General features: G+C 38.3%; 2 protein-coding genes and 1 long non-coding RNA gene across 4 annotated transcripts; 2 read left to right on the forward strand and 1 right to left on the reverse strand.

The window, feature by feature from the left end:
• Nucleotides 1-459: 459 nt before the first annotated feature.
• On the forward strand, nucleotides 460-20,664 carry LOC306868479 (G1/S-specific cyclin-D2-like). Its single transcript, XM_079414667.1, has 5 exons — nucleotides 460-1,146; nucleotides 2,506-2,721; nucleotides 7,589-7,748; nucleotides 13,117-13,265; nucleotides 16,823-20,664. The coding sequence occupies exons 1-5, from the start codon at nucleotides 952-954 to the stop codon at nucleotides 16,997-16,999; spliced, it is 897 nt and encodes a 298-aa protein (XP_079270793.1). The 5' UTR covers nucleotides 460-951; the 3' UTR covers nucleotides 17,000-20,664.
• Nucleotides 20,665-21,154: 490 nt separating this feature from the next.
• Nucleotides 21,155-24,714, forward strand: tigara (TP53 induced glycolysis regulatory phosphatase a). 2 transcript variants are annotated; one of them, XM_079414668.1, is made up of 6 exons: nucleotides 21,155-21,390; nucleotides 21,983-22,020; nucleotides 22,193-22,314; nucleotides 22,669-22,746; nucleotides 22,852-22,962; nucleotides 23,310-24,714. In XM_079414668.1, the coding sequence occupies exons 1-6, from the start codon at nucleotides 21,359-21,361 to the stop codon at nucleotides 23,694-23,696; spliced, it is 768 nt and encodes a 255-aa protein (XP_079270794.1). In that variant the 5' UTR covers nucleotides 21,155-21,358; the 3' UTR covers nucleotides 23,697-24,714. The 2 variants fall into 2 exon arrangements, with proteins under 2 accessions (XP_079270794.1, XP_079270795.1); XM_079414669.1 differs by lacking the exon at nucleotides 22,193-22,314.
• Nucleotides 24,678-26,558, reverse strand: LOC306868483. The gene is made up of 3 exons (XR_013784106.1): nucleotides 26,318-26,558; nucleotides 26,132-26,235; nucleotides 24,678-25,557 (listed from the first exon to the last, which is right to left on the reverse strand). It is a non-coding gene; the product is annotated as an uncharacterized lncRNA (long non-coding RNA).
• Nucleotides 26,559-27,454: the final 896 nt, after the last annotated feature.

Genomic DNA, 27,454 nt, shown 5'->3' on the forward strand with positions numbered 1-27,454 from the left:
CTCATTTGCTGCTTAAGTGACTTGCATGCATGTTGAAATCCGTCACCTGCACAGCAGATCACAATTTTGGAATGCTCACATCTCCTTTTGAGGCTTGGCTTTTTGATCCTAAATAGAGACGATATAATGTTTTATATAATACTCTGGGGGCAGCTCAAGAGAATAAGTATCATTCAGCTGCTATCTTTGACGAGCGAGCGATGCTTCATGCTTTCGCTGTATTTCCTAGAAAGCTATCTCGTTGACCACAGGCGTTGCAGCTCCGTGTAAGATAGCTCTATTTCGACTTTGTGATGACGATGTGGCGTTTTAGTGTCCTTAAAGTCAAAAAGAAAGGGTTTTGACCGTTTATTGGTCTAATTTGCTTGGCACAACTATATTGGTCATCTAGGATATGCATATTATATGTTTATTATTTGATACGAAATAACATAATAAAAACCCCAAACCACTTTTTTTAGAACACTTTGAGATAGGCTACTATATATAAGTTGAGTGTTGGGTTGGGTGAACTGTGTTTGTTTATGTTTGCCCAGTGTCGTTAAAGTAGTTGCGCATTAATGGGTGAGTTGACTAAGGCTGAACATCTTGCATGATCCATAAATCAGCCAATATTGCAATTCTTGACCATTTTGTGGGTGCTGTTGATCACCAGAGCAAGAGGGCTGGAAAAGAAGAGGAAGATCGAGCATGTTAGGTCTGGCCAATGATGAGACTTGCGTCACACAGCCTTACATCTGCAGACCTCAAATGTTGCAGCGAGTGTAGCAGAGCAGAGCAGAGAAAGAGACTAGTGGGGGAAAGTTTGCAACAGGATCAGGACTAACCTGGACAGCCTTGTAGACTGGTTTTATGTGCCTGAGAAGTCCTTTCTGCTCTTTTTGACATTTCGCAACCATTGTATTTGACTGTTCGTAGGCTTATTTGAGATCGAAAAGGACTGTAACAATCATGGAACTGCTTTGTCTCGAGATGGACACCATTGTAAGAGCCCGTCCTGACCCGAATCTTCTATATGATGACAGGGTACTACAAAGCTTGTTGACCATCGAAGAGAGGTTTCTTCCCCAGTGTTCATATTTTAAATGCGTTCAGAAAGATATCCAGCCCTTTATGCGGAGGATGGTGGCAACTTGGATGTTGGAGGTTTGTACTTATCCGATCATTTCCGTGCTTACGCCGTTTCTTCAAAACGTCTAGCTAAGTGTTTTCTCGTTTATTCCATCATGTAAGCATTGTGGAATGCAAGTAAAGGAGCTTCCTTAATATTTCCGAAATGGCAGATCCGATTTTGTCGGGCTATTTATTTTATTGCAGTCATAAGCGCTGATTTTGGACCAAGTTCTCGATTAGATTTTCAGGGGGGGCGGAGGATATCGACATATGTCAGTGATCATAAGCCCATATTTCTTAAAGTTTTCCGTTCCGTTAACACAGAGAACAGAATCGTGCATAATGTTATTTATTTATTTTTTTGATAAATATTTCCATGCACACGTATGCACTTCAATGCTTGCCGCTGTGCTACATCTACCATCGCCATGTTGGTTTTTCTTTCACAACAACTTTATCGCAACAAACTGATCATAACAACTCTTTACATGTGCATGACTTGATAAATGAGCCTTTAAGGTACATATTCATGGTTGAATATATTGGGAATTACGTTTCTATAATTTTGTACAATTTTTGGAAATATATGGTTGCGGAAGGGGCGAGGGCCCGCACTGCTTCTTAACCCATGCTGATCGAAGTCTATAGCCTTGGAATTAAGTTCGGTTTTTATCAGAATCTTTCATATTTCTAATCTCCGAATGTTGAAAACGTTAGGGGAGGACCTTAGCTTTATTTTCATGTTTTAAATTGTCAAGTCAATCGAGCAGGAGAATTTATAAAAAATTTTGAAAAAAATATTTTGGTCCGATGGTGACGCACTCTTCTAAGACCGCATGCTACTTCGTTTAAAAAATCGTGATTTAATCATATAAAACATCGGTTTGATTGCTTGTCAATTGTCGGGAATGATGTGAAAAGGGTTGGTGAATATTTAGAGGTATGAATAGTAGACCTAGACAATTTATTTATATTTTTAAATATTTTATGAAAATATGACGAATTAAAAAAAACAGATCCCGTACTGTGTTGCATGGGTGTTTTTTTGGCTCGGGCGATTGTGACTTGAATTCATTTCTTACTGAATGAACCAAAGGAATGTCAGTCTATTGACAAAGATGTTAGAGCCCCCTTTTCATCCATTAAATGTATACATTTATAACAACGACAAGACAGAAATTGCACATTTTTTGGAATCAATCTCAAATGTTACCGTGACGATTTACAACCTGTTATCTATGCAACTGATGGACAATACTATGTATTTCGTTTAATCGGCATAATTATTTGATGCATATATAGTCATTGCGAGTCTTATAAATTAGACTAATTTTGTTGCGCCACGTGCATCTTTTCCTCTGAACTTATTAAGTTATGCCCTGCCCTTTCCAGGTCTGCGAGGAACAGAAATGCGAAGAAGAAGTTTTTCCACTGGCTATGAACTACTTGGACCGATTTTTAGCGGTGGTACCAACAAGAAAATGTAACTTGCAGTTGCTCGGCGCAGTGTGCATGTTTCTTGCGTCTAAATTGAAAGAGACGCGTCCATTAACTGCAGAGAAGCTGTGCATCTACACTGATAACTCTATCAGACCGCAGGAACTGCTGGTAAGCACCAAATATACTCTTTGCATACCGAAACTTACTAACTTATCTCTAGTGACTGCCAGAGAATTGGTTACCTTATTCACAATTTTCCTTAATATATACTATTGCTAATTGTTTATTTGTTTACATTACAATATATTGCCTACTGCTGTTAAGGGTACACTAAATCGTTTAGTAGGTTAGTCATCCCACTTAAAATTTCAGGTTATGCAGATACTTGTATACTTTAATTTGTGATGGAATTTTTCATAGTGTGTATGTTTACAAATCAATGCCATAAGAATTAAAAGTAGTCTACAGTAAAGACTAGGTTCTGTTTGACAAAATATTCTACCGACTGATGGATGTTCTCCACAAACATTCAAATATCAACTCAAGGGTATTAGAGAGTCCATGCTTGACAGAGCTATTACGCCATCTAGTGGCAACTATGCAACTCACAGCTACATCAGGGCTGAAGTCTTGTTCCACCTGTATATACTGTATTGGATGAATATTGATAGTCTTGCAGGAGTCCAGTGATTTTAAGACTCTGTCAATTGAAAGATACAGTCTACTGACTACTTGTCATTGTCTAATTAGCTAATCATCATTCAACTTCTTTTCATATAGCCTATATATATATATATATATATATATATATATATATATATATATATATATATATACATACACACACACACACACACACACATACATGGGTAGATGACGTATCAATGTGTCCTATAGGTGTGACGGAAATATGTAAAAAAAAAAAAAAAACTAATATTGAATATAAAGCTCTCTCATGCTATTTGTAACTCTAAGAATGAAGATGCATTTTTCGCATGTTATTTGTATGTTAAAGTTTTTTTTCTACACTTTTCATAGGACACAGTATATATATATATATATATATATATATATATATATATATATATATATACAGTGCTCTCCATAAGTATTGGAACAGTAAAGACAAATTGCTCTGTTGGCTCTGGAGTCAAGACATTTGCAAATATGATTAAAAGATGAATATGAGACAAAACTACAGAATGTCACATTTTATTATTAGCCGTTTCAACACATACATGCTTTACCAAATAAAAAGAACAGCACTTTTAGAGTTCATCCCACTCATTGATGTGAGCATAAGTATTGGGACAGTTGAACATAAGGCAGATATAAAAGATTAAAAGCTATTATTTAGTTGCAGATCCCTTGATCACAATCACAGCAGTGAGTTTGTGACCCATAGACATCACCAGACTCTTGGTCTCATCCTTTGAAATGCTTTTCCCAGCCTTTAATGCAGCCAATTCCAATTGTTGCTTGTTTTGGGGAGTTTCTGCCTTTACTCTCCTCTTCAGCTGGTGAAATTCATGTTCAGTCAGATTTAAATCTGGAGATTGACTCGGACAATCTAAGACTTTCCATTTCTTTGCCCTTATAAATTCCTTGACTGAACTGGCAGGGTGTTTTGGGTCATTGTCCTGATGCAATATGAAGCACTTCCCATTGAATCTGGTGGCATTTTCTTGAATATTGTTAGGCTAGATAGTTTTGTACCCTTCCAAATTCATTCTGCTACTGTCATCATACATTAAGTCATCAGTAAAATTGAGAGGGCCTATTCCAGAGGCAGCCATGCATGCCCATGCCATGACACCACCTCCACCATGCTTTACAGATGAGGCTGTATGCTTGGGATCTTTTGCAGTTCCCTTTTTTCTCCATATTTTTGCTTTCCCATCACTTAGATAAAAGGCTCATCTTTGTCTCATCGGTCCATAAACAGTTCCAAAACTCTTCTGGCTCACCTTTGTGCTTGTTTGCAAACTCTAATCTTGCCTTTCTATTTTTGGTGCTGGTCAGAGGTTTGCATCTTGCTGTGTAGCATCTGTAATTCTGTGTCAAAGTCTCCTGAGGACAGTAGATTGTCAGAGCATCACCCCAGCTTTCTGGAAGTTGTTGGTGATTTTACAGACACGTGTTTTAGGATTCATTTTCACAGCTTTTATGATTTGTCTGTCATCAACTACTGTTGTTTCTCAGTCGATCAGGTCATTGTTGGTTGCTGGTGTCGCTGAAACTCTAAAAGTACTGATCTTCTTAGCTGGTAAAACATCTATGTGTTGAAACGGCTAATAATAAAATGTGACATTCTGTAGTTTTGTCTCATATTCATCTTTTAATCATATTTGCAAATGTCTCGACTCCTCAGCCAACAGAGCAATTTTGTCTTTACTGTTCCAATACTTTTGGAGGGCACTGTATATATATATATATATATATATATACACACACACACATATATATATATATATATATGGACAGGTCAACTATACGAGTCATGTCTTAAAAAAAGAAACTGTGAAGACACAAAGGCAAAATATGCTGGTAAATTTTTCATTACTCAGTGTCAAGAGGAAATACAGTACAATGTGGCATGAAAACTTTTGAATATGTTACGCCTGCACTTGGTTTTTCCTCAGCTCTTGACACCACTGCTCATCAGTGTCTTTCAGGCGGAAATGGGCAGTTCTCTTAATAGCTCAGGCCAAAGATAAAAATTGTTTTATTTGCGTCCTCAGCAAATTGCTGCTGTGGACAACCTCGACAAACCCACCCCCACCCCCCGGCCTGGCCTATTGTTATATCTTTGTTGTTGTTGGAGCTTCTGCTGGTCTGCGAAGTCCAACAGATGCAGGAAGCTGAAGATCAGCTGTCACAGTCACATCTTCATTTTTGGCCTCGTTAGCTGGCAAGAAGTTCTTGTAAATGAAACCGCAGTGACAGCCTGGAGGTAGGACTGGAGGGCTCGAAAGGAGGAAGTGGGTTCCTGCATCAAGACTTTGTTGCAAGAGTGTCAGTGAGTTTTAGGGCTGGCCTCAGAGCACTTGTGAGGTGACAATGGACTGCTGACTTGATAGTTGACAGAAAAAAATGGTGTCCTCAAGTTAATTAAAACTGGTATTTGTGGTAATTTATGGCCTCATAAAGGTTCAATGGTCTGCTTAGAATATGACCAAAGATTGAGTTGGACAGTATAGGTACACAATCATTTGTTAACATCTTATGTAGTGTTGAACCTTCAGTAGTTGCAAAAATTGTTTCTTCAGTTAATTAGGACAGTTCAACCAAAAATGAAAATTCATCAAAAGTCAACATCTACTCAACCTCATTTAATTCCAACCCTGATTGACTTTCTTTCTTATTCAGAAGTTATTTTAAGAATGTTTATCCATAAAATCAAAGTCAATGGGGTCCAAAACAACAATGACTGGACCCCATGGATGTGAGTTGTATTTATCAAAAAACAAAATCATGAGGATGAGTACATTTTAATTTTGAGTTGATATCTTTTTAAGAACAAAGCAGCTCACACCAAACTGAAAATGCATACTACTTTTTACTGCCCAAATTTCACAGATCAGTTAGAACACAAAGGCTCATTTTCACATTAGCATGTAATTGGTTTACTTTTGGAGAACGCCTCTGCTCATAGTTTACATTCCAACATACCTCTATGGTGTACCAGGAGCCAATGGTTTTTATTGAGCGAATGTGGCTCTAACATGTCATCAGGCTTCATGTTCATATCAGGAACCTCCCCTGAGAGAAGAACTGACACAAACGTTTAGCTGTTTGTACTTTTGGGTGAGTGACTCACCAGTGAAATCCAGCAAAGAGAGGAAGTGGAGAAATCATGCATCAGCGGATGGCTGCCATTGTATTCCTTCTCACTTAGAGTGTTGCATGGGTATACTTCCTTTGTGGGTGCTTTAGAGCAGTTGTAAACACCTATACTGTGTCTCGGAAGGTAATGGCAACCATATTGGGCCATCTCATGACTAAAGTGCATGTGGTTCACTTGTGGAGAAAAACCACCTCCATCTGAGCGAGGCGCTCAGTCATAAGGACTGTCCCAACGAGTGCAAGTTTTCCCCAGTTAGTCACTTGCTCCCCTGTTACTCACCCCACTTCAAACAGGAAGGGGGAGTGGTTATTTGAAGGATGCTGTCTTCTTGTTGACTGAAGCCAAATGACTTCGCATCTAATGTTTACATTTGTCACTGTGAGTTAGGTCAAAGCAAGTTCATGTTATGCATCAAGAGTGCCCCCAAATGACGAAATAGTGTCATCAGCAGTGTTGTACAGTCAAATTCATTGTCATTATTGAGCCTTGTTTATTCCATTGTTACAACTCAATATAATTAAAAGTCTTTTACATATAAGGTTTCAAATTAATGTGTTCGTGGTTGCAAATGGGCTAATGACAGGTCCAACATTTAACTATGTGTACTCAGACCTCTTTTGACTTGACAGATCACTATAAAACATACTCACAATTACACTTCTATGCTAAGGAGGAAAGTACCCGATGCTGGACATTCTCTGTGAAGTGACTGGGCAATCTGAGTGACCCATTTTTCAACTCAAGTGTGCCTGCATGCAGCCTTGTAGCTTTTAGGATTTCAGCTTGTATCTTTGCGTAGTCAACTCAAGACCAAACCATGTCCTGGAGGAGCTCTGCTGATGCTAGATTTTGTGCAATCATAACTGGCTAAAATGTTTAACATAAACATTCAGATAAGTAACAGCAGTGTTTGAACACATTTAGTACTTTATCTCTAGTAAATAATTTTTTTAGACCTTTTGTCCGAATGGTTGATGAAGAACATTAGCCCCAGCATCCAGTGTCTTAACAGTGCAGTGAAAGAAAACATACACAGACATGAAGCCACATGAGAAGATGCAATTTGTCATTCCAGTTAAATGAACCTTGAGATATGAATACTTCAGGCATTGCTATTTGATTCTTATCACACAAATGATTTAGGTTTTGAATCTTTTTTTGCTTGTTTCCTCAAACCTTCTTTTAAAGGAATGGGAGCTGGTTGTCCTGGGCAAATTGAAGTGGAATCTGGCTGCTGTCACTCCCAATGACTTTATTGAGCACATTATGAGGAAACTTCCGCTGCCTGAGGATAAACTGGACCTGATCCGTAAACATGTGCAGACTTTCATCGCCCTTTGTGCAACAGGTAGTGTATTCAGTAGATGTTTATAAATAAATAATTGCCCGCAAAGAATGTTTAACTGCTAATTTGTGTAGTGCTGCACAGAAGCTATCCTGCTCGGTTTTAAAATATTCTCACAAGTGCATTTGTAAAATAACTTTGTAAAGTAGCCAGTATTTTCCACAATCTAGAAATTAGGTTTATCATTAGCTATCGTGTTCATGGTTAGTCCATAAATTTAAATAAAATAAAGAAAGCTAGTGTTTGGCAACTTGTATTTGTCTTCCATTCATGTTTTTAAGTATGAGTGATTTAAAGATCCACTGCCTAGTCAAGTTGGTGTTGATGTCTTGCATCAAAACATCTAAGTTTTTTCTTTGCAAAACCTGAAATTAAAGCCAACTTCTGTGGGTTTAGTATCTATGGCAACTTTATTCAGGTTCTCGTTGCAGGCAAATTATCAGATGCCGTCTCATTACATTCATGAGAAACTATGTGGACTGAAATAGCGATGTGTAATGGAGAGAATTTCTCTGGAAGCCTTATGTGCTTGCCTGGTATGTTTGGCGGGCATATCAGTGGCTAGGCCTGAATACAGTGACACTTCAAAGGGCAGTTGTATAGTTAAGGACATTCCTGTGTGCTGGTGAGCCAGTGGTTAGACCATTCCTGCTCTCAGAGGTGGACCACCTTTAGGAGATCAAACATGGAGATGAGAGGAGGGTGAGAAAACGTGAGTGTATTGTTTTAGCCGAGCCAAATAGTGAAGCATGTCATGTTTTCATATCTTATCCCCTCTTCTCACGCCTCCCAGATGCTCCAGGGCATGACGACTTTCCCATAATCAGGAGCCTTTGTGGGGCTGGTTCTCCCAGCCAAGCCTGCACCCAACATCACCATAGGCGGTAATGGGATCCAATGCACCACCCTTGTTCCCTCAGGCTTTTCTCTTCCTCCCTGGGGTTGCTCAGCTCCCCAGGAACCTCAGGAGTGACTCTGACTTTGGGAAAGTGGGATATGAGGGGAGAGGGATTAGTAGGAGGATCTGGCAGCTTTTGATTCTCCTGTTGGTTTGTGCAACTGCCCTGACATGAACAGGATCCATGAAAACTGGATAAGAATCTCTTGTGTTTGACAGGATGGGCACTGATGACAACTGGGATAATATGAATAATTTAGCTGTATAACTTGGTTTTTTGATAAACTCTGAAGCTAGTGAAACATACCCCTGTTGTTATATACACAATCTAGTTACTAGTTTAACAGCAGGGATTCAAGGGGTATCCAAAAGATTTTAATCGCTGAGCAGATGTCTTGACTGCTGCTTTTCTTTCTTCTGTACAGTTTGCTTTATTTGCAGAGAATTCCACGTCCCCTTCTTTTCTGAGACATGCATAAATCAAGGCCCCCTGTATCTGAATGAGAAAGGAGGAGAAGAGTGTGGAAAGGCGACAGCTAACTTTTAATGGTTCTTCTCTTCTAATTTTCTTCTCTTTTGATAAAACAGTTCCGTTCAGAGCACTCGGCAAAATTTGGTCAGGCAGAGTAGACCAGTTCAGCATGAATTAATAATACGGAGGGGCCTTTCAGAGATATGCAAATGACTGGAAGGCTTGGCTAGAGACCGCAAGAAAGGAGACAAAAAGGAACAACCCTTTATTTCATATGCAGAGGCATGTAAGGGTCAGTGCTGAAGGAGAACCCGATAAAAAGTTTCTCTGGAGGGCAGTCTGTAGAAGGCCTGCACAGGAACGAGCTCATTAAAAGCAATTATACCCCATTCTTACTGTTAAACACCCAGCACCCCATTTACTTCTCCATTGTAGATTGTTTGTAGATGTATCGGAACATACCTGAGAAACACTTTATCATATTCGATAATCTTGCCGCTCTTCAGATGTTTACTTATTGGAGGAATAACTAGCGACTGGTGGAGACTTCAGCAGGGTTGAAAATTAAATCTACCAATTCATGTCATTTCTCATTCAAGAGGCTATGTTTCCTCCCACACCGGCCTGACTGCTGTTGCGCAAGACTCTGCACTGGAGCAAGACTGAAACAAGTTGTTACAGGATTTTAACAGTCAAAGAGGGTTCCTGTTTTTACTATGGTTTGACAGGGCAAACCAACATGCCGCTTTTGATGATGAAATTACTAGTGGAAGATTTGTGGCAGATCAGTGTTAATTTTGGCAGGCATTTTTGATTTAGTCTTAGTCTTTATCTTGAGACGAAAATGCTTAATAGTCTTAGTCACATTTTAGTCATTTGAGTCTTTCATAGTTTTAGTGTTTTAGTCGATGAAAAGTCATTGCATTTTTGTCAACTTTTAGCCATTACTTTGTCAAACTGCAGTTACCAACACTTATTTTGGTAGCTATTTTATATGTAGTATTCAAACAAAAATAGTCATTAATTCTTCTCTCTTTAGACCAAATCAATTAAGCTTAGTTATGAGAAATCTGAATCAAGGTTTGAATTTGGAAAAACTGGAATAAATTTTCATTTTTTGGTAGAGATATAAATTAAACTGTTTCAGATACAGTACTTTTACTTAACAAGTATACATTTATTTAACATCTTTTGTTGGTTAACATTTATGACAGATAATTAGGAATGCTGTCCATTTAAGACGGAAGGTATGTATGTAATAGCCTACTGACATACATTCAGTTTTGACCCACCTGTTTAAGTTCACTTAAACCATAACGGACTGTATTTCCGTGAGATACTCTACATGAGAGACATTTGGACTGCTGTGTGTGTATTTGAACACTGAGAACTGATCGCGTGCTGTATGAGAACTGAAGAAGTGGAACGTGTGCGAGAGAGAGCACTTCTATCAGCACGTTTCCGCCTATCGCACCTTCACTAACTTTAAGTTAATCAACAATGAATTGTGACTCCCGGGAAAAACGGGACGTCTAGTCACCCACTCCCTAACCCTTCGGGTGCTGAGGCCATTGTTTCAGATCGCTAGTTCGCGTTTTGGTAGCCTATCCGTTTTAGCTCATCAACGTCTCGTCTTAGTCACAGAAAAAAGGTTCGTTGACGAATATTTTTCGTCGTCGTCGTCTTCGTCGACGAAATTAACACTGTGGCAGATTGGACCATTTTCAAAAAATGACAATAGACAGTTAATGTAATACAATTCTATGAAGTAATGCTATACATAAATGTCCCAGACATTCAATAATTTGAATGAGAGTTATTAAAAAATCCTTTTATATTCTGTTGTAGGTTTAACAAACAATTAGCATTTAGTTGAATATTTTTGTTACAGGTTTACTCCGTTATTCTGTTAACTCTGTGACTTTAAGATGTTAACTTGCATGCTTTACCTGACTTTCCATTTGATTTTGAGTGTGAAACTGTGATGCCAAATTCATGTTTATGTTTGATCTTTATCAGTAAGGTCGAACATGGCTGCTTGAAACAAGACTTTCTGTTAACTCCAAACCTGTGCATCTGCATGTGCGTCTGGCACTTGATTTATTGCCCCTCAAATCATCGGCTTCTTTGGCTGTTCCTCAACTTTCCAGACCCTTAATTAATTTACAAGTTAAATGCGTATACAGCACATTGCACCCACCAAGGAGCTTGCTGTGTTGGCACAGGTCTGGGGATGCAGTGTGGCGAGGGCAGGAGAATGGTCCATTGAAGGGGGTGAGAGGCTGGTATACCAGGCCAGCCAGCCGCCGCGTACTAGGAGCCTTCCATCACAGGCGTCCCCACTCAGCTACATGCACTGTTTATCCTCTGCATGAATATCAATGAAGGCGTGTAGAATACAGCCATTCTTCCCTTACCACTCTCACAAACCAGAGCGTCCAGCTCTGCCGCTAGCACGCGCATACTCTTGTTCCATCGACAAACTCAAAAAAATCAGATCGCAACCCACTCAGCGCATGCAAGCTGTGTGTGGGCACCCAATTTCCACTGTATGCTTTTTTTCTCTCTGCTGCAAAAGACCCAAAGAGTTGCAATGTGGTTGGTTTTGTCCTCTTCCGCTTGACCAGAACTTCTTTTAATAAAATTTTCTCTGGCCCGGAATCAACTACAAAGGGAAAAGTGTATAATAAGTTTATTTGTCAACACTGAGCTGCAAAATGAGAAAATGGTTGGCTTTGAATATTAAAACGGCAATGAAGGCATGCTCGTCAGTTATCAAAGGCCCCAAGGCTTTGATTTTTTTTTCTATAAAGAAAAGAGAAGAAAAATCACCCTTAGAGCCATCACACACAGTTTGCTTTGCAATTGAATATGGCAATATGGTAATGCAAAGACTGCCAGGGAGTGTGGGACCATGAGCCCAGAGGTGGCCCTGCATCAGAGGAATGGCATGGGGGGAATGAGGTGGGTAGGAGGGTCTTTTCTTCTGCCAAAATCTTACGAAGGTCTGGACACTGACTAAAGAATAATGCTTAGTGCCCCCCTCAGCCACCCCTGCTGTCTAAAACCCAACAACACCCTCCCCCAACACCCATCTTTTGTCCTGGCTGTCGGGATGAATTGGAATCCACAGAGAGGGCTTGATGTTGCATCTCTCAATTGGATGAGATGAGGTGATGGTTTCAGACAATGAAGCCACACTCTCTTGCTCACTAGACCCAGGTCCATCTGTGGCCACACTCAATTAATATGCTAAAAGATAGCAGCGACACTGGTACAAATTCAGAGCTGTTGTAACAACAAAGCTAGAGCATGTGTGCCATTCAACCTTAGGGGTATGTGTCTAAAAAAAGAGTTGAAAAACAGTCTGAAAAAGGGAGAGGGTGAGCTGTAGAAAAAGAAGAAAGACAGAAATCAATGAGGCAGGGGGCAGACAGCCTAAGCTGTTTGTTTCTTTCTCTTTTCCTCTTTCTTTCTCCCCCTCTCGCAGTCAGTCGTCTTTTTGGGCTTCAGGCCCGTTCACAAGCTGTCTTATTTGCATTATGAATGACAGTGAGAAAGCTAACAAGGTCTTTGAGATGTACGCCTGTGACCACACGTGGAAAAAGGACCTACAGCAGTGAGCACTGGCAGGGGGACTGTGGCTCTTTATTCCATCCTTTCCGAAGGTTGTAGGGCTTTTTTTTTCAGCACACGATTTACTTAGGAACTGGAAGAAAAGGGGCCGATCTGCAAAGGGTGACTGGAGGAGAGGGATGGGGGTGGGGGTGCTTTTCAGATTCTTTTCAAGTCAAGTGAACCCTCATTATCCTGGGCTGCAGTCATTAGCAAAGGACTGTGCACGGACCTAATGGAAAGCGCTTTATTTATTAGTATTTCCGATTTTTATTTTGTATTAATTTCATAATATTTGATATGACTATTCAAAATACCGTAGAAAAGTACATTTTCATGAACTCGGAGCGAGACCGATCTTAACGCTTAGTTTGCTCTTTCCTCAGATTTCAACTTCGCCATGCACCCTCCATCCATGATTGCAACGGGAAGCGTGGCAGCAGCTATCTGTGGCCTGCAGCTTAACAGCACTAACCGCTCACTGTGGGGAGACAACCTAACAGAGTTACTCGCCAAGATCACAAACACAGAAGTTGTGAGTATCGGTGCTCTGACAATACATTTCTCTAAACTTTTAATAAATAATTATGATACAAGGTATAAGGCATGTGGACCATGATAAGAAGATTCTTCAGTTCTGTTTGGTGATAGGATGGGGCAGTAATACTATTGGTAATCTGTGGGGCGAGTGTTGCTGTGCCTGTAGGACTGTGAGAGGAGGTTGTGCATTTCCCCTATTTACTCAATGGGCTTGGGTCCAGCTCCAATTCAATTTCACATTCAGCCACTGAATTACTGGAAGTGAAATGGGATTGACTCTGACTGAGAGACTGTAAGGAAAGAATCTGCAGGGCTAGGGGAATGTGTCAGGGATACTATGGCTTTATGCATATGACTTGCATACAAATTCACACAGTGTCGCGCGAGCGACCGCCTCATGATCATTCAGCTTTGTTTAGGTCCTGTAGTTTATATTTAGGGGGGAAATAAAATCAATCAAGAATAGAAAATTAGGGTTAAGAGAAAAACCCAGGAAACGCATTTAATTCCTGCCCTGACCTGAAGAGGTCAACCCTCCTCAAGATACCCTAGAGTTCACTGCTGCTGGTAGAATGTCTGCTGCCCTGCATGTGGTGTGTGAAGTCGTACACCATAGAAAAACAAATAGTCCTCCACAGCAGTAAATGTGCTCAGTGTCTGAGGAGTGTGAGGTCCAGGGCAGAAGGAATGAACTACCTGGTCCATGAACAACTCGTCACATTGCAGGATGCCAACAAGCCATACCTCTGAAAACATGCAGGTATGGTGTATGTCCGTTACCCTGCTCACCATGAGCTATACCTTAAAGAAAACATACAAGAAAAGTTCACACAGCATGAACATTCTATGATCCTTTACTCACCCTCATGTCAATTCAAACTTGTATGACTTTCGTTCTACCATGGAACATAAAAGAAGAAATTCTGAGAAAAGTCTCAGTGTCCATACCATGGAAGTTAAATTTGCTTGGTTACCAACATTCTTCACAATATCTTCTATTGTGTTCCACAAAAGAAAGTCATATAAATTTGGAATGACAAAGGTGAGTAGATGAACATGATGATGAAAACATACCGCAGTTCCAAAAATGCAGTGGGAATAATTCAGTGGGAGCAGGGGGCTGTAGTGCAATCAAACTGTTTGCATTATTGTGTTGAGAAAATCTTTGAGATCCCATCTAAATGGAATTCTTTGACCATTTGGTAAATCAGAGATATGAAAAACAGAGAGATATATTTATCAGGAGTAAAGCAGAAAAACCTAGTCTTCAATAAACAAAAGTTTGTGTACTTAACTTTACCTAAGTGTGACAACCTTCCAGATTGAGGCAGAGGTTGGGAGGTGAGCGGTCAGACAGAGTATGAAAGAAAGTCAGCCTAATGCCAAATGATGCTGCCAGCCTACCCACCAGGAACCTTGCTGACATTTGTGGTGTCCAGTGCCTGTAGTTTCCAGTAGACATATGATAGCGGCAGCCAGCCTTTTCCAGTCGCCCTTGGAATGTGTGTGTAGCCCAAGACACACCTGGTGAAGCATACGCTGTGCAGCAGTAAGGTACACACATGCATGCCAAACCAGGAAGGCTGAAAAATTGGCTTGAAGTTTCCACAAATACTCTAAGATCTCTCTAAGAAAGAAGAAAAAGACAATACATATTCAACTGGCACTGGGTGTTTATAGTAAAGTTAGCTACAGTAAATACAGTAAATGATGCTCACTGGGCTGTTGTTTTCAGTTTAGGTTGTGTTTAAGTTGAGGCATGAATGTTTGTCCTCGTGCACCTCTAGAATACTTATAATACAGCTTTACAAGCATATGGAAAAACTAACCAGGAAGAGAAAATGCAGTGAAAACTCCTTGACATACCTCAGTTTCTAAAAGTAGGTGAAATGTTAGAAACTTTGGGTCTGGCATGCTGAGAATGTTCCTTTGCATAAAGTCATAATGTCATGAGGACTCTGTTATTTGCAACCGAAATGTTATTTGGAACTGAAAAGTTGCAAATTATTTAGAGAAGAACTGCTTTTTTGGTACAAATAGTTGGGCGGAGTTGGATGTGTTAGGCCCCCTGGCCTCTTTCATTTCTCAATGCTGTGATAGCCTTGCTCTGAACCCAGCAATCCTTGCTTTCACTTCCCAATAAAAAACAGACGTTGTTTTCTGTGGCTACTTTGTCTCTCCTTTAGGCTTCTTTTGTCCAAGATGGCACACACTGAGTGACATTACAGTCTGCTTGTTCTCCAGTAGAGCTGCATTTCAATCCATTTTCATTAACTTGTAACAAACGTAGCCATATTCCTGTGGGATAGAGAGTGTTCTTAATCAGGGCGGAGTTGATTAGGCAGGGACCACCCACTCTATCTTGAAGCACACCAAGTACCACCCTTCTCTGGATCTAATAATTGAGAAGCTCTTCTAGAGCAAGTCCTGGTTTTTACCAGTAGTTACACACTGAAACTATTAAAGTTGCCTGAATTAAGCCTCTGGGACTTGGCATGAGTTTGGTTGCGCAGCTATAAAGAGCAGTGCACAGGGAAATGTCTTTTAGGAAGTCAGGCCTGGCATTCTTGTGGTAAGACACAGGCAGTTCCTTTACATGTTTTATGCTTTAGTAAATTTTCTAGAAGGAATTTATTTTTCATTACTAATAATGACCTCTAAAAGAAGTGCCCATTGTTAACCATGATGACATCAAAGAAAACAACCTCGAGTGATATTAATTTCATCCTCAAAAAAAAAAGACAAAACAAAAAGATGAAATGCTTTCTGTCAATTCCTTTTCTTGTGTGATGCACTGCTTTTACAGGCATGAAACACATGGCTCAGGAGCCATGCATAACATAACTTCAGACTTTGGCCCATCAGCTTTTAATTAGCAGTAAATGTCAAAGGAATGCAGCCTCTCCACAAGTAACATTCTCCATGGGCCCTCCCCATGGGCCATTCACAGCAAACTTCCCACAGACGCCTGGTGTGCCTCAGACATACCCACTAAACAGGACAGAGAGCTTTGATCACTGTGCATCCATTTAGTTTCACTAGAGGGCATTATTGCTCATTTTGGTGACAGTGTGAAAGCCATTTTAAAAATGTCATGTGCTCTTTGGAGATACCCACAAGGTTGCATTAGGCATCTATATATATAAAAAATCTATTACAAAAATGTTTTTGTTCTTAGCTCTACTGAGCAGGAAGAACACTCTGGTGGGCTCAAGTGAGATCCCCTTAGGTCATTACATGCTGTTGTGAAAATGAAAGGGTATGAAAACCTAAACGAAACACTGCTTTATTTTATCCACAGGATATGGATGTAATTAACATAGTGAACTACATTGTTTTTTTTACTGTTCGCAGTGCAACTATGTGCATGTTTGTTTTTATATATATAATATATATATGTATAATTTTTGTAGTTTGACTGTAAAACCTGCAAGTCAACTGTGTGAATGTGCATTTGCTCAGTGCTACTGATGAAGTGATTCTGGAGATAAGTATAGACATTGCAGCTATTTTGGCCCGTTTGTATAATGCCTTGTGTCTGATGCATTGCAGGATCTGTTAAAGGCATGCCAGGAGCAGATTGAAAGAGTGTTGATGAATAACCTGAGGGAGGGCCGTCGGCAACAGCAGAAACAGCAGCAGCAGGAACAGGGTGGCCCGCGCAGCAAAGCACTTGATGACCAAGACCAGTCCAGCACCCCAACCGATGTACGAGACATCAACTTGTGAGCTTGCTGCAGGAAGGCTGTGATCAGTCTTCAAGAAAAAGAAAAGAAAAAAACAACAAAAAACAAAAATGACAAAAAAACAAACAACCCCAACAAAAAGTGCTTGCTAGTCTTTGTAGAGTTTTATCTTCATTTTCCAGTAAAAATTGCTCCCATAAATGAAAAAATTTAATAAAAATCAAAGCTATTTTAGATACAAAAAAAGAGATATTTTTCAAATGATTTGATACTGATGCAAAAAGCTCTACGGTGCCTCAGACTCTTAGAAGGGAAGCGTGTAGTATTTTGCAAACTCTTTTGATTGTGTAAACATAATAATATGATATTTAATGCAAAAGTGTTAGTGTAAAGGGCTTTTCAAAATAGAGAGTCTACTGTATCAGACTGGCTTGAAAGGGTACAAAAAGTGGGGCTATGTTTTTTCCTGTTTTGTTGTGATTTTTATTTTTTTTTTTTACATTTTTGGTTCATGTTGGAATGCCTGAACTTGAACACACAATGAGGTGCCATGAGTATGAATGGACGCCGCACCAATTCACTTGGCTGTGCATTAGGACCAGAAATAGGGATTTAAAAAGGAGTGGTGAGACACAAGTCTTATGCTAAGAATGCAGTGCTCTTTTGCTAGGGCAACAGGGGCTTATATATTGAGAATAGACCATTAATATTATTTTTATTATGATTATTATTATTATTTCTGTTAAACAAGCAAGTTATTGTCTCTCAATGCTAAAGTTACAGACACTTCAAATAAGCTTTTGTCAAGCTGCTTGTGTGCATGCATTTGTGTGGTGTATGTTAGCTCATGTGCAAGCGTGTACAAGTTACTCTATATCAAGCACTCTTGTGTGAGTCATGTGGGCTTTGTTTAATCATCTATCTGCAAGTGTTTGGTTATAGAGACAGGTTCAGTGGTGGGCACATGGTCAAAGGACTGGACAGGGGGATAGTACATGATTCCACAATTCTTGGAGGGCCTCCTGTATCAGTGCCTTATATTAAATGCTTTTTTTACTGGCCTGGAAACTGCTTGAGGGCTGAGCCCAACCCAGTGCACAGAACAAGAGGAGGCAAGAACAGGGAGTGGACAGAGACGACTACGTTCCCTTGTATCTTCTAAAGGCAAGAAGAGTTGTTTTTAAAATATGTGGGTATGGTTGTCCTTCATGGCAACCTCCCACTAAATATTACAGATGTATTGTATACAGGCAGTTTATTACGTTATTACGTATTTTGTTGTGAGCATGTTGAAGGAGCCTTAGGCTGATTTATGGTTGGTCCTATCAGGGACCGAAAAATGAGTTGCGGAGTTGTTTGCAAACAAATGTGTGCTAATGCTGTTAGCAGTAAAGGAATGTGTAGGCAAGAATGAACGAGGATGATGACGATGAAACTTAGTTGGTTTGAGGTGTGAAGCATGCCGCTGAGATGAGGATGCTTATATGGAGTTTGGAGAAGCAGGAAAGGAGGCCAAAGGAGAAACAACAGCTATGGTTTCCATATATCACCTGATATTTAAGATCTTTAATCTATTTGTCTGTTTATTTGTTTGTCCTTTAGTTTTTATGTCTCATGTTTGAATTACAGACCAGTATCTAAACCAGTTCCATTGATGCCGCTAGTGCATAATTGGGGAAGGTTACTCCATTGGTTTCAGTTCAGAGAGCATGTTTGCAATGGATAACAAATGGTTAAGGTTAAGTCTTTTTCTTTCTATTTTTTTTTTGGGCTGGTTTCCCATGTTTAGTTCATGGCATGTTCAGTTCATTATAGTGTTAAAGCATTGGAAACCAATGTATAACAAGCAACAACAATTAAATAATATTAATGCAAATTAAAAAAAAAAAAATTCTAAATAAAAAAGACCAAAAAACAGACAACAGAAAGACAGAAAACAGATTGATTTTTTTGTTGATTTGCACGCTCCAAGCGCAGTTTTCAATTTGAAAAGACTTGTGCAACTGCAACGTTGCAGAAAAAATGTTATGTAGTGCCTTGAGTCTAATGTAGACTTCCACCCTGTTTTGCTGAGCTTAAGCATAAGAGCCACTACCCAGCCATCCAATATATGCTGCTTCCAAAGGTTGAACTGGCATGGGGTTTGAAATCTTCCACAAGTCATTACACAGTGGCTAAAAACAGGGTGCATCAGCAGCACAAAACGGCTTTCATATGCTGAATTCTCATAGCTTACCTTGAAAAGGGGCAGTCAAGCTTGGGTTTGTGTCCGTCTATGTATGCGTGTGTGTTTGTGTGCATGTCTTTCTGTGGGTAAAGGAGATGTTTATGTGTGCTCATGCGTTTCCTTTCTCCAGAAACGGTTCTTAGTGATGCTTGAGTTTCACAAGTCACATTTCCTCCATCCTCACACCAAAACCCCCGTGTCAATCCTATTGTATTAAGTTAGCTTGTCTTATTATTTTCCTAGCTCTGTTCTGAAAATGAATTACAGTACTGTTAATAGATTGTATGGGTGGCTAAGAGGTTTGAGTTTAAATATGGACCGAAGTTATGTTCCTTAAGGGGTATGATACTGTATTCCAAAGTGATGAGAGATGGAAAGAGTGTGAAGACATCAATCAAGTGTCAATATTGTTGAGTTATTATTGTTTTTTTCCGCTGCTAAAAAGCTATGATTTTTTTCGTTTCATCTTATACACAAAAATAACATTACATAGTTGTGATGTCACATCAGTGTGCTGCTATTTTATAAACAATTGTATAATTATTTGACTGCTTACAGAATACTTTGAGAAAACAGAAGTAGAGGGTAAAAGAAGAACATGAATTGAGTATTCGACTGGAAATGCTCTTTGTACAGTGTGCTCCTATTAAGGCATGTTTCTTTTACCTTTTAATCTTTTTTTCCTCCTCTTCTTTCTCTGTCACATTCTGTAAGTGTGGTATCTCTATACCTCAGGTTTACTGGACATAAAAGACTTTCCCATTACCTCACACAACTCACAACAGTTTTTTCGGGAACCTGGACAGGGCAGCACAAATAAGAGGTTATGATATTTCTGCTGTGTCCGATGTAGTAAATTAAGTGGAATTGAATTTCCAAAGTAGATGAATAGCAAGCTTACAAGGCTCCCACTTCAGAAATGGTAGACGGAGGAGGTGATGAACATTTGACTGTGTCTTATGTACACGGCCCATATCAGTGGTAATAAACCTGTAAATATCAAATAAGCAACAACATTGAGAAAAGCCCTCCTCCCTCCACTATAACCATATCATGTACCTCAGTTATGTCTGTTGCACAACTTCAGTTCAATAAATCTGCTTTAAAGAGTGTGGTGCTATGTTGGTCCTATCTTATTGTTCCCTTTTATTGGCAAAGTTAACAGTGAAAATAGCAATGGGGACCTATCCAGCATGTTATAACCTGGTAAAGAATGAATTAAAGACAGTGTTGATAATCAGACACAGGCCAGATGGAAAATGACACATTTCAAAAATAAAGCAGAGGTTGAACTTTTCTGTTCAACAATGTTTCCTTCCAGAATAATCCGCTAAATAATTACAACTAAATGAGGAGATGAATTAGGGCTTGGCAACTCTGTGGATATTCTTTGGATTTCTATTGAACTCAAATAATTGAGAGCATGAATGAAGTTAAAGGAGAGGACATGCTGTATGCTAAGGTCAATAAATTTACCATGAAATAAGTATTCGTCTCCTGTTCTCTTTTTTAGTACGTCATTGGTGAAAATTGATAAAATTCGACGTCTCTGTTTTACAACTGAGGAATAGTTAGTGAGCGATTTAAAATAAAGTATGATATACTGGTGATGATATACCGTGATATACCTAATAAAACGGTACCTTATGCAATTTCAAATCCCGCCACGCGCCACTGGCGCCAATGACGGCAAACATCTACGTCAGGACTGATTCGTGAACGAATTGTTCTTTTGAGTCGGATCTTTCCAATGAATCGGTTGAGCTGGTGCGCACAACCGGTCTGAATGATTTAAAACATTTAGTACGTTTAGCATAGGATAAATTATGTTACAGAAAGGACCCTTATAAATAAAGCCTTATAAATATAGCTTTAGAGCTTAATGGGACGACGTAATGACTTCAATAGGTTTTGACAAACAGAATCGCTGTAATGTTTTTGAACCGTTCAAAAGAACCGATTTGTGAATTTGAATCAACCATGAGTACTAACTTCCGGCTAAATCAAGTACAGAGTCAGAGATAGAGCTGTCAGTACATTCACCCCAAAATAGCAAATATTAGGCGCCTATTTGAAAACACAAGAGGTGTGACAGTTTGTGATTGACTTCGGGCGCAAAGGATGAACATCATATAACCTCACGACGCTGTAAACGGCATCTTTATAGCAGCACCGATGATCGCTTTTGGTTTAACGATAGTCCGACAGTAAGTTGCCTTTATTGTTTTGTTTACTTAATAAAGGAGATTTGTTCTTTTCATAGCTATTCTACATAGCCAACTGATAATAATTGCATTATAGATTCAGTAACGGTAAATAAAATGATCTAAGAGAATACTTTTAATCATGTTACATCGGTTTTAATTGTAACATCATGGCATTATACAGTAGATCGGTAATAATATATGACGTTGTCTGACATTTAGTACAGTTTAAATATACTCGTAGGACTTTAAGTTTACTGGGCTCCTCATATCATATTACTCCTGTCTGTTGTAGCTTATGCTTAAAGGTCAGTACGAATCTCTTCCAGTGAAAGGTCAAAAGCAAATTTGATGTAACCTGTGGTCTAAGTTACTCTAATAAAACAATATGTTCTACCGTTACTGTCCATGTTTGAACGATATGGGCAAAGTCTGCTGTCTTTATTGCAATCCCTTGTATTGTTTTGTTTTTTAACTAACGTTAACTTAACGTTACATGTCTATTTACAATAGACCCATTATAACTTTCCTAACTTAAAACTGTGTGCTGGTTAATAATGTCGTTTTTATTGATCATACCGTTTTGCTTTACCAGTGGTGAGACGCAGTGCAACAAAGATGGCCTTTTACAAGGTAGATTTTTTTTTTCAGGGAAAAAAAACATGATCTGTTATCCCTAACTATCAGTACCCCTTCCTTTATTCCATTAGCATATTAATTATAAGCATTAATTATTAGCTTTTTTACTGTATCTCAGCAAATGGTCTTCTAACCACAAACTATATTTATAAATTCTTTGCTTTAGGTCAGAAAATCGACTCTCCGCTTTCTGAGATAGGGATTCAGCAGTCTGAGGCTGCTGGTCAGTACCTCAGGAATGTAAAATTCACTAATGTGTTTGTCAGTGACATGAAACGTGCCAAGCAGGTAAGCAGAAACATACTAGTAGAAGTCCTACAATCTTACCACAGGTAGAGGGAGATGTTTCTCCACAAATTTGACAAAATAACCCAAATCAAAACCAGGTCAGATGAGTTGTAAATGCATGTTTCCTTGGATAAGATTCATTTTATTAAAGGGAGTAGTTTTGAGTATTAATAAATATATTTAATGGGATACAGAAATGATCAATAATACTCATCATCATATGTTTGGAGTCAGGCAATTTCTGTTATAAGGTTGCACATGCCCTTCTTGTAACCCTTCTTTGTGTATTTGTTTGCATAGTGTATTTGTTGACACTTTTATTATTTGAATAATCACATCTTTGTAAAATTACAGACTGCAGAGATCATTGTGAGGAACAACAGAACCTGTCATGATATAGAACTAGTTGCAGATCCATCACTTAAAGAGAGAGTAAGTATAGACTACAGCTTGATAAAATAAGAAAAATGTCCACTCAAAGTCTGTCCTTTCAGAGCAAATTTTCATATGCATCTCAAACCTATTTCTTTTCTCCAGAGTTTTGGTATAGCTGAGGGAGGTCGAGTCATAGAAATGAAAAATATGGCTAAAGCAGCCGGACAGCCTTTACCAGAGTTCACTCCACCTGAGGGAGAGACCATGGAGCAGGTAAAATCACTTTTTTTGTGTGATGAAAGAAACTAAATGGCAACACTTGCTGCATCCAAATATGAAAAATGCTGCATCCACATACAGATATAGGAATGCAACCAAGTACATCCAGATTCAATGATCGTGTCACATCCTTTCTACCGAGTTACCTTAGTTGTAGATAGATGAATCCTTCGCTGTCTATGATATCCTGCTGTCCTGTGAGACACTTGGTACTATTGTTCTGTGATAATACTAAAGTTGACTTGTACTTCCTGGCTGAATTTTTCATTGCATGTTTTAATAATGCTATTTGAATATATTTTTTCAGTATATAGAAACCCTTTTTTGTTTTGTTTTTTCAGGTAAAAGTGCGAATTAAGGATTTTCTCAAGGCTATGTTCCATCGACTAGCCAATGAACATCAAGACAAAATACAAGATGGTGAAACATCTCTACCAGATGAAACCGATAGGGCTCCAGCAGGACTTCCAGATGATGGAGTCTTGAATGTGCCTGTCCATGCCTTGGTGGTCGGCCACGGGGCTTATATGAGCATAGCTATGAAGTATTTCTTTGAGGACCTGAAGTGCCCCATGCCCCGTGGTTTAGACCCTTCTCAGAGGTATTCCATCTGCCCCAACACCGGAATGTGCCGATTTCTTATCACTTTGAAATGTAGCAATGCAGATCCTGCACTTTCAGACATGAAATGTGTGTTCATCAACAGAAGAGATCACATCAAGACTTAGAATTAGATTAAGGACAACAGTTTTAAAATTTAAAAGGTAAAATGTAAGAATTGCATTTACATGTGTTATGCAAAAAAAAAAGTCATACTGTATTCAAGCACTTTAACCAGATAACAGAACTTTGTGATAGACAAAACATATCAACTTTTGGAAAGATAATATAAAAAAAAAAATATCTGAAGGATTTCAGTTGTATAGATATATAACTTACTAGGCCTATATTATATCATTTTACTTGTGTGCTTACCATTTAGACACTGGCAGTATTAAATATTGACTTAAAATGATTTAATATTCTGTAAGGGAGTGTTTGTCTAAGTTATTGATTTCATTTTAAATACTTTAAAAGTATAAATTTTAACTAAATAAATATATCCTCCATCTATATTCTTGTAGTTTCCCCCCCTTATTTGAATCACTGCAGTTTCTCTAATATTATGCAATGTTTTCTTGTATTTTTTTAACTATTTCCAAAGTTATTTAGGTGAACTTTTGTTTCATCTTTGAATCATGACTATAATAACCTGCCCTAAATTAATGCTAAACCTGAAACTGATATGCACAAACACAATATTTGTAAACATGCATTTGTGCCTCATATTTGCATAATAGTTGCAGAGTGTGCTGACATGTACTTCAACAGCATAGAACAGTCAATATTGAAGATATTCAGCTACTCTGACCTCATTTTAAGGTGTTTGAATTTATTTCTGCAAACTCATGTACCCAAATTGTGGCCTTGAACACTAAAAGGAAGGATATATTATTGGATGCACACGCTGTTTGCCTCTTTCAGAATTACATAATCACTAAAAACAAACATCAACAAATCCAACTGATATCACTCCAATGCAAATGGCAACATCAGTTTTACCAAATAGATTGTCAGTATCTTTATCTTACTATTTACTGTCACAGTACTTGATTCTAATCAACACCGTCATCAAGAATTAATGTAAAAAATCTGATTTATATAATAAATAAAAATATATCAGTACTTTTTAATAAATAATTCAGTATAGGTGGCCAGCACCATTTCATACGTATTAGAATCCATGACATTCCTTCTTGGTATTTCATGACATTACTACTTCAATCAATTAAAAAGATTCTTGCACAGTTCTTATGAAAAAATGTCATTGCCGCAGCATTGCAAAGTAGTTTACATTTTAACTCACTTGAAAAGGTGAAAGGACTGACAAACAGTGACCTAAACTAGCCTCAACACCACACCGAGGTCCTGAGATTGCATCAGTTCTGGGTGATATGGTTCCTCGAAACCATTTGGTTTCTTAACATCTTATAAGTTCTTTAGGTCAGTGTATTGTTTTTAGGAATCATCCAAAAAAAAAAAAAGTCCTCCTGTGTGGTTCACCGATGGTTTTCTTTGGTGCAAGGCTTATAAAATCATTAATGAGCTTTTATTTTTAGGAGGTCAGTAATTTGGATCCGATGGTCCAACTTGCTTGTGTTTCTTCTGTTTTTGCAAATTTGGACTGACAGGGCTCTTGGAGAGCAGTACGTGTAAAGGGTCGTCATAGGAAGTGATGGTTTCTTTAGAAACATTACTGCTGCGCTCGTGCTCATGATCTCGATTTGGTCTTCGATAATTAGCAGTCCTTGACCTCGGATTCTCAGATCCCAAGGGATCAGATGGGTCAATATACTGGCTTCTTCTCTGTCTGCGATGTGTTTTATGGTTGTTTGACTGCAGAGAATGATGTAATTCTGCACTATAAGCCTCGGTGTGGCTTTCACCTCCAACAAGCTTGATCATTGCATCACTCCTCCGTGGACACAAAGCATGATGGGAATTCTTTGTGTGAATTGTTTTAAAGCAGTCCTTATTAATGCCATCAACCTGAGGATAATAATGTTTTATTAAAGCTTTTTTAAATTAGTTATACTATAATAATTATATGTATATTAATCCATAATATAGTAATTAGAATTGCAAAAGTCTTTAAAACATTGTAAAATCATATATGTGACCCTGGACCACAAAACTACGTGAACACAAAAATAAGTGTCAATTTTTTTTAAATTGAGATGTCTACATCATCTGAAAGCTGAATAAATAGGAATGAAAGCAACAAAGCTTTCCACTGATGTATGGTTTGTTAGGATCGGACAATATTTGGCCGAGATACAACTATTTGAAAACCTGGAATCCTGGATTCTAAATGAAGTTCTTAGCTATGCATATTACTGATCAAAAATTAAGTTTTTATATATTTACAGTAGGAAATTCACTAAATGTATTCATGGAACATGATCTTTACTTGATATCCTAATGATTTTTGGCATAAAAGAAAAATTTATCATTTTGACCCATACAATGTATTTTTGGCTTTTGCTACAAATATACCCCAGCGACTTAAGCCAGGGTCACATATTGTTTACAATATCGAGAAGAAAAAAAAACTAATACTCACTGAAATATATGGGTTTTTAGTTGTATCCAAGCACATTATATTATTAGTTTTAATATGAAGTAGTAAGAAGCAGTCCTTGCTTCTTTTCTTCAGTAAAGTAGCTCCTTTATGAATTAAATAATGTTACTAAAACAGTCAAAATATGTAGAAATATGCCTGTTTATGTATAAAAAAACAACAACTTACCTTTGGACTCTTGATTAATGGCTTCCCTCGTTCTTTTACTAAATTTCATCATCAGGAAATATCCGTATGTGCTGATTAAGGTCTCCATATTGCTCAGATTTTCTCTCGTTAAATCTGTTCGGATTGTTTCCTTTTGTATAGGAAGACAAGTTATTAGTGTAGAGGTGCTTAGAGCAGCCAGACAGAGAAGAGGGACCGTGTGCATGGTCAGACTGAATCAGGCAAGAGCTCAGGATACAGTGAGGCATCTCACTGCTAGCTTATATAACTGGGGAAAATTAGTTCAAAGGTCATGTTTGCCGACCAAGAACATTAAGGTTGATGTTGATCACCTACAACTGGCAGTTGTAGCCAAGGACCGGTTTCACCAGCTTTACATAAGTTAACCTAGTTTTGAAAGGGCAAATTCTGAAGTTAGCACTTATGCACTACTAAATATTTTGCACCATTAGCCTAATTATCATTTCTCACCTCTTTAATGTTTTCTTTTGTACATAAGTGTTTATATTTTTTAGAAAAATATTATGTTATTCACTTTCAGTAGAATTTTTTACCATTAATTACATAAGGAAAATTAAGTTAGATTCAAGGCTAAACTGAATTCAAGGCGTTTCATCCCAACTTCTGCTCATGTAGGCCTATTTAAAGGCTGTGATTGGATTACTGAGGGCAAACGTCATAATGTGATCTGAACATTTCACAGATTTTACAACATAATTGAAGTTGGAAAAAAAAAATCTGAAATGGCTGTAGGACTAATGTGCGTTGTCATTCATTCATTCATTCATGCTGTTTTTAATTAATTTATTTCCATTTTGACCAATAACTTCTTTAATGCTTATATATCTTCTATTTAAGATATTTTATATTTTTAAGTAAATGCTACAGCCTTACAAGATAAATGTAATGTATTTATTATTAATTTATTTGCTAGGCTATTTGTATGTTTAATTAGTCTGTGCATAAAAAGGTATGTGAAATAAAACGAAAAAGGTAGAGGATGATCATTTTAAGCAAAAACTTATGCATTTCTGATGTTGACCACATGAGGGGGCGCTAACCCAACTAATAATATCCATATTTTTTTAACCCCCTACTAACTAAACATTTCAAACCAGTTTAAATAAAAAACGAAAT

Source organism: Barbus barbus (assembly GCF_936440315.1).
Source record: "Barbus barbus genome assembly, chromosome: 50".
NCBI lineage: Eukaryota > Metazoa > Chordata > Actinopteri > Cypriniformes > Cyprinidae > Barbus > Barbus barbus.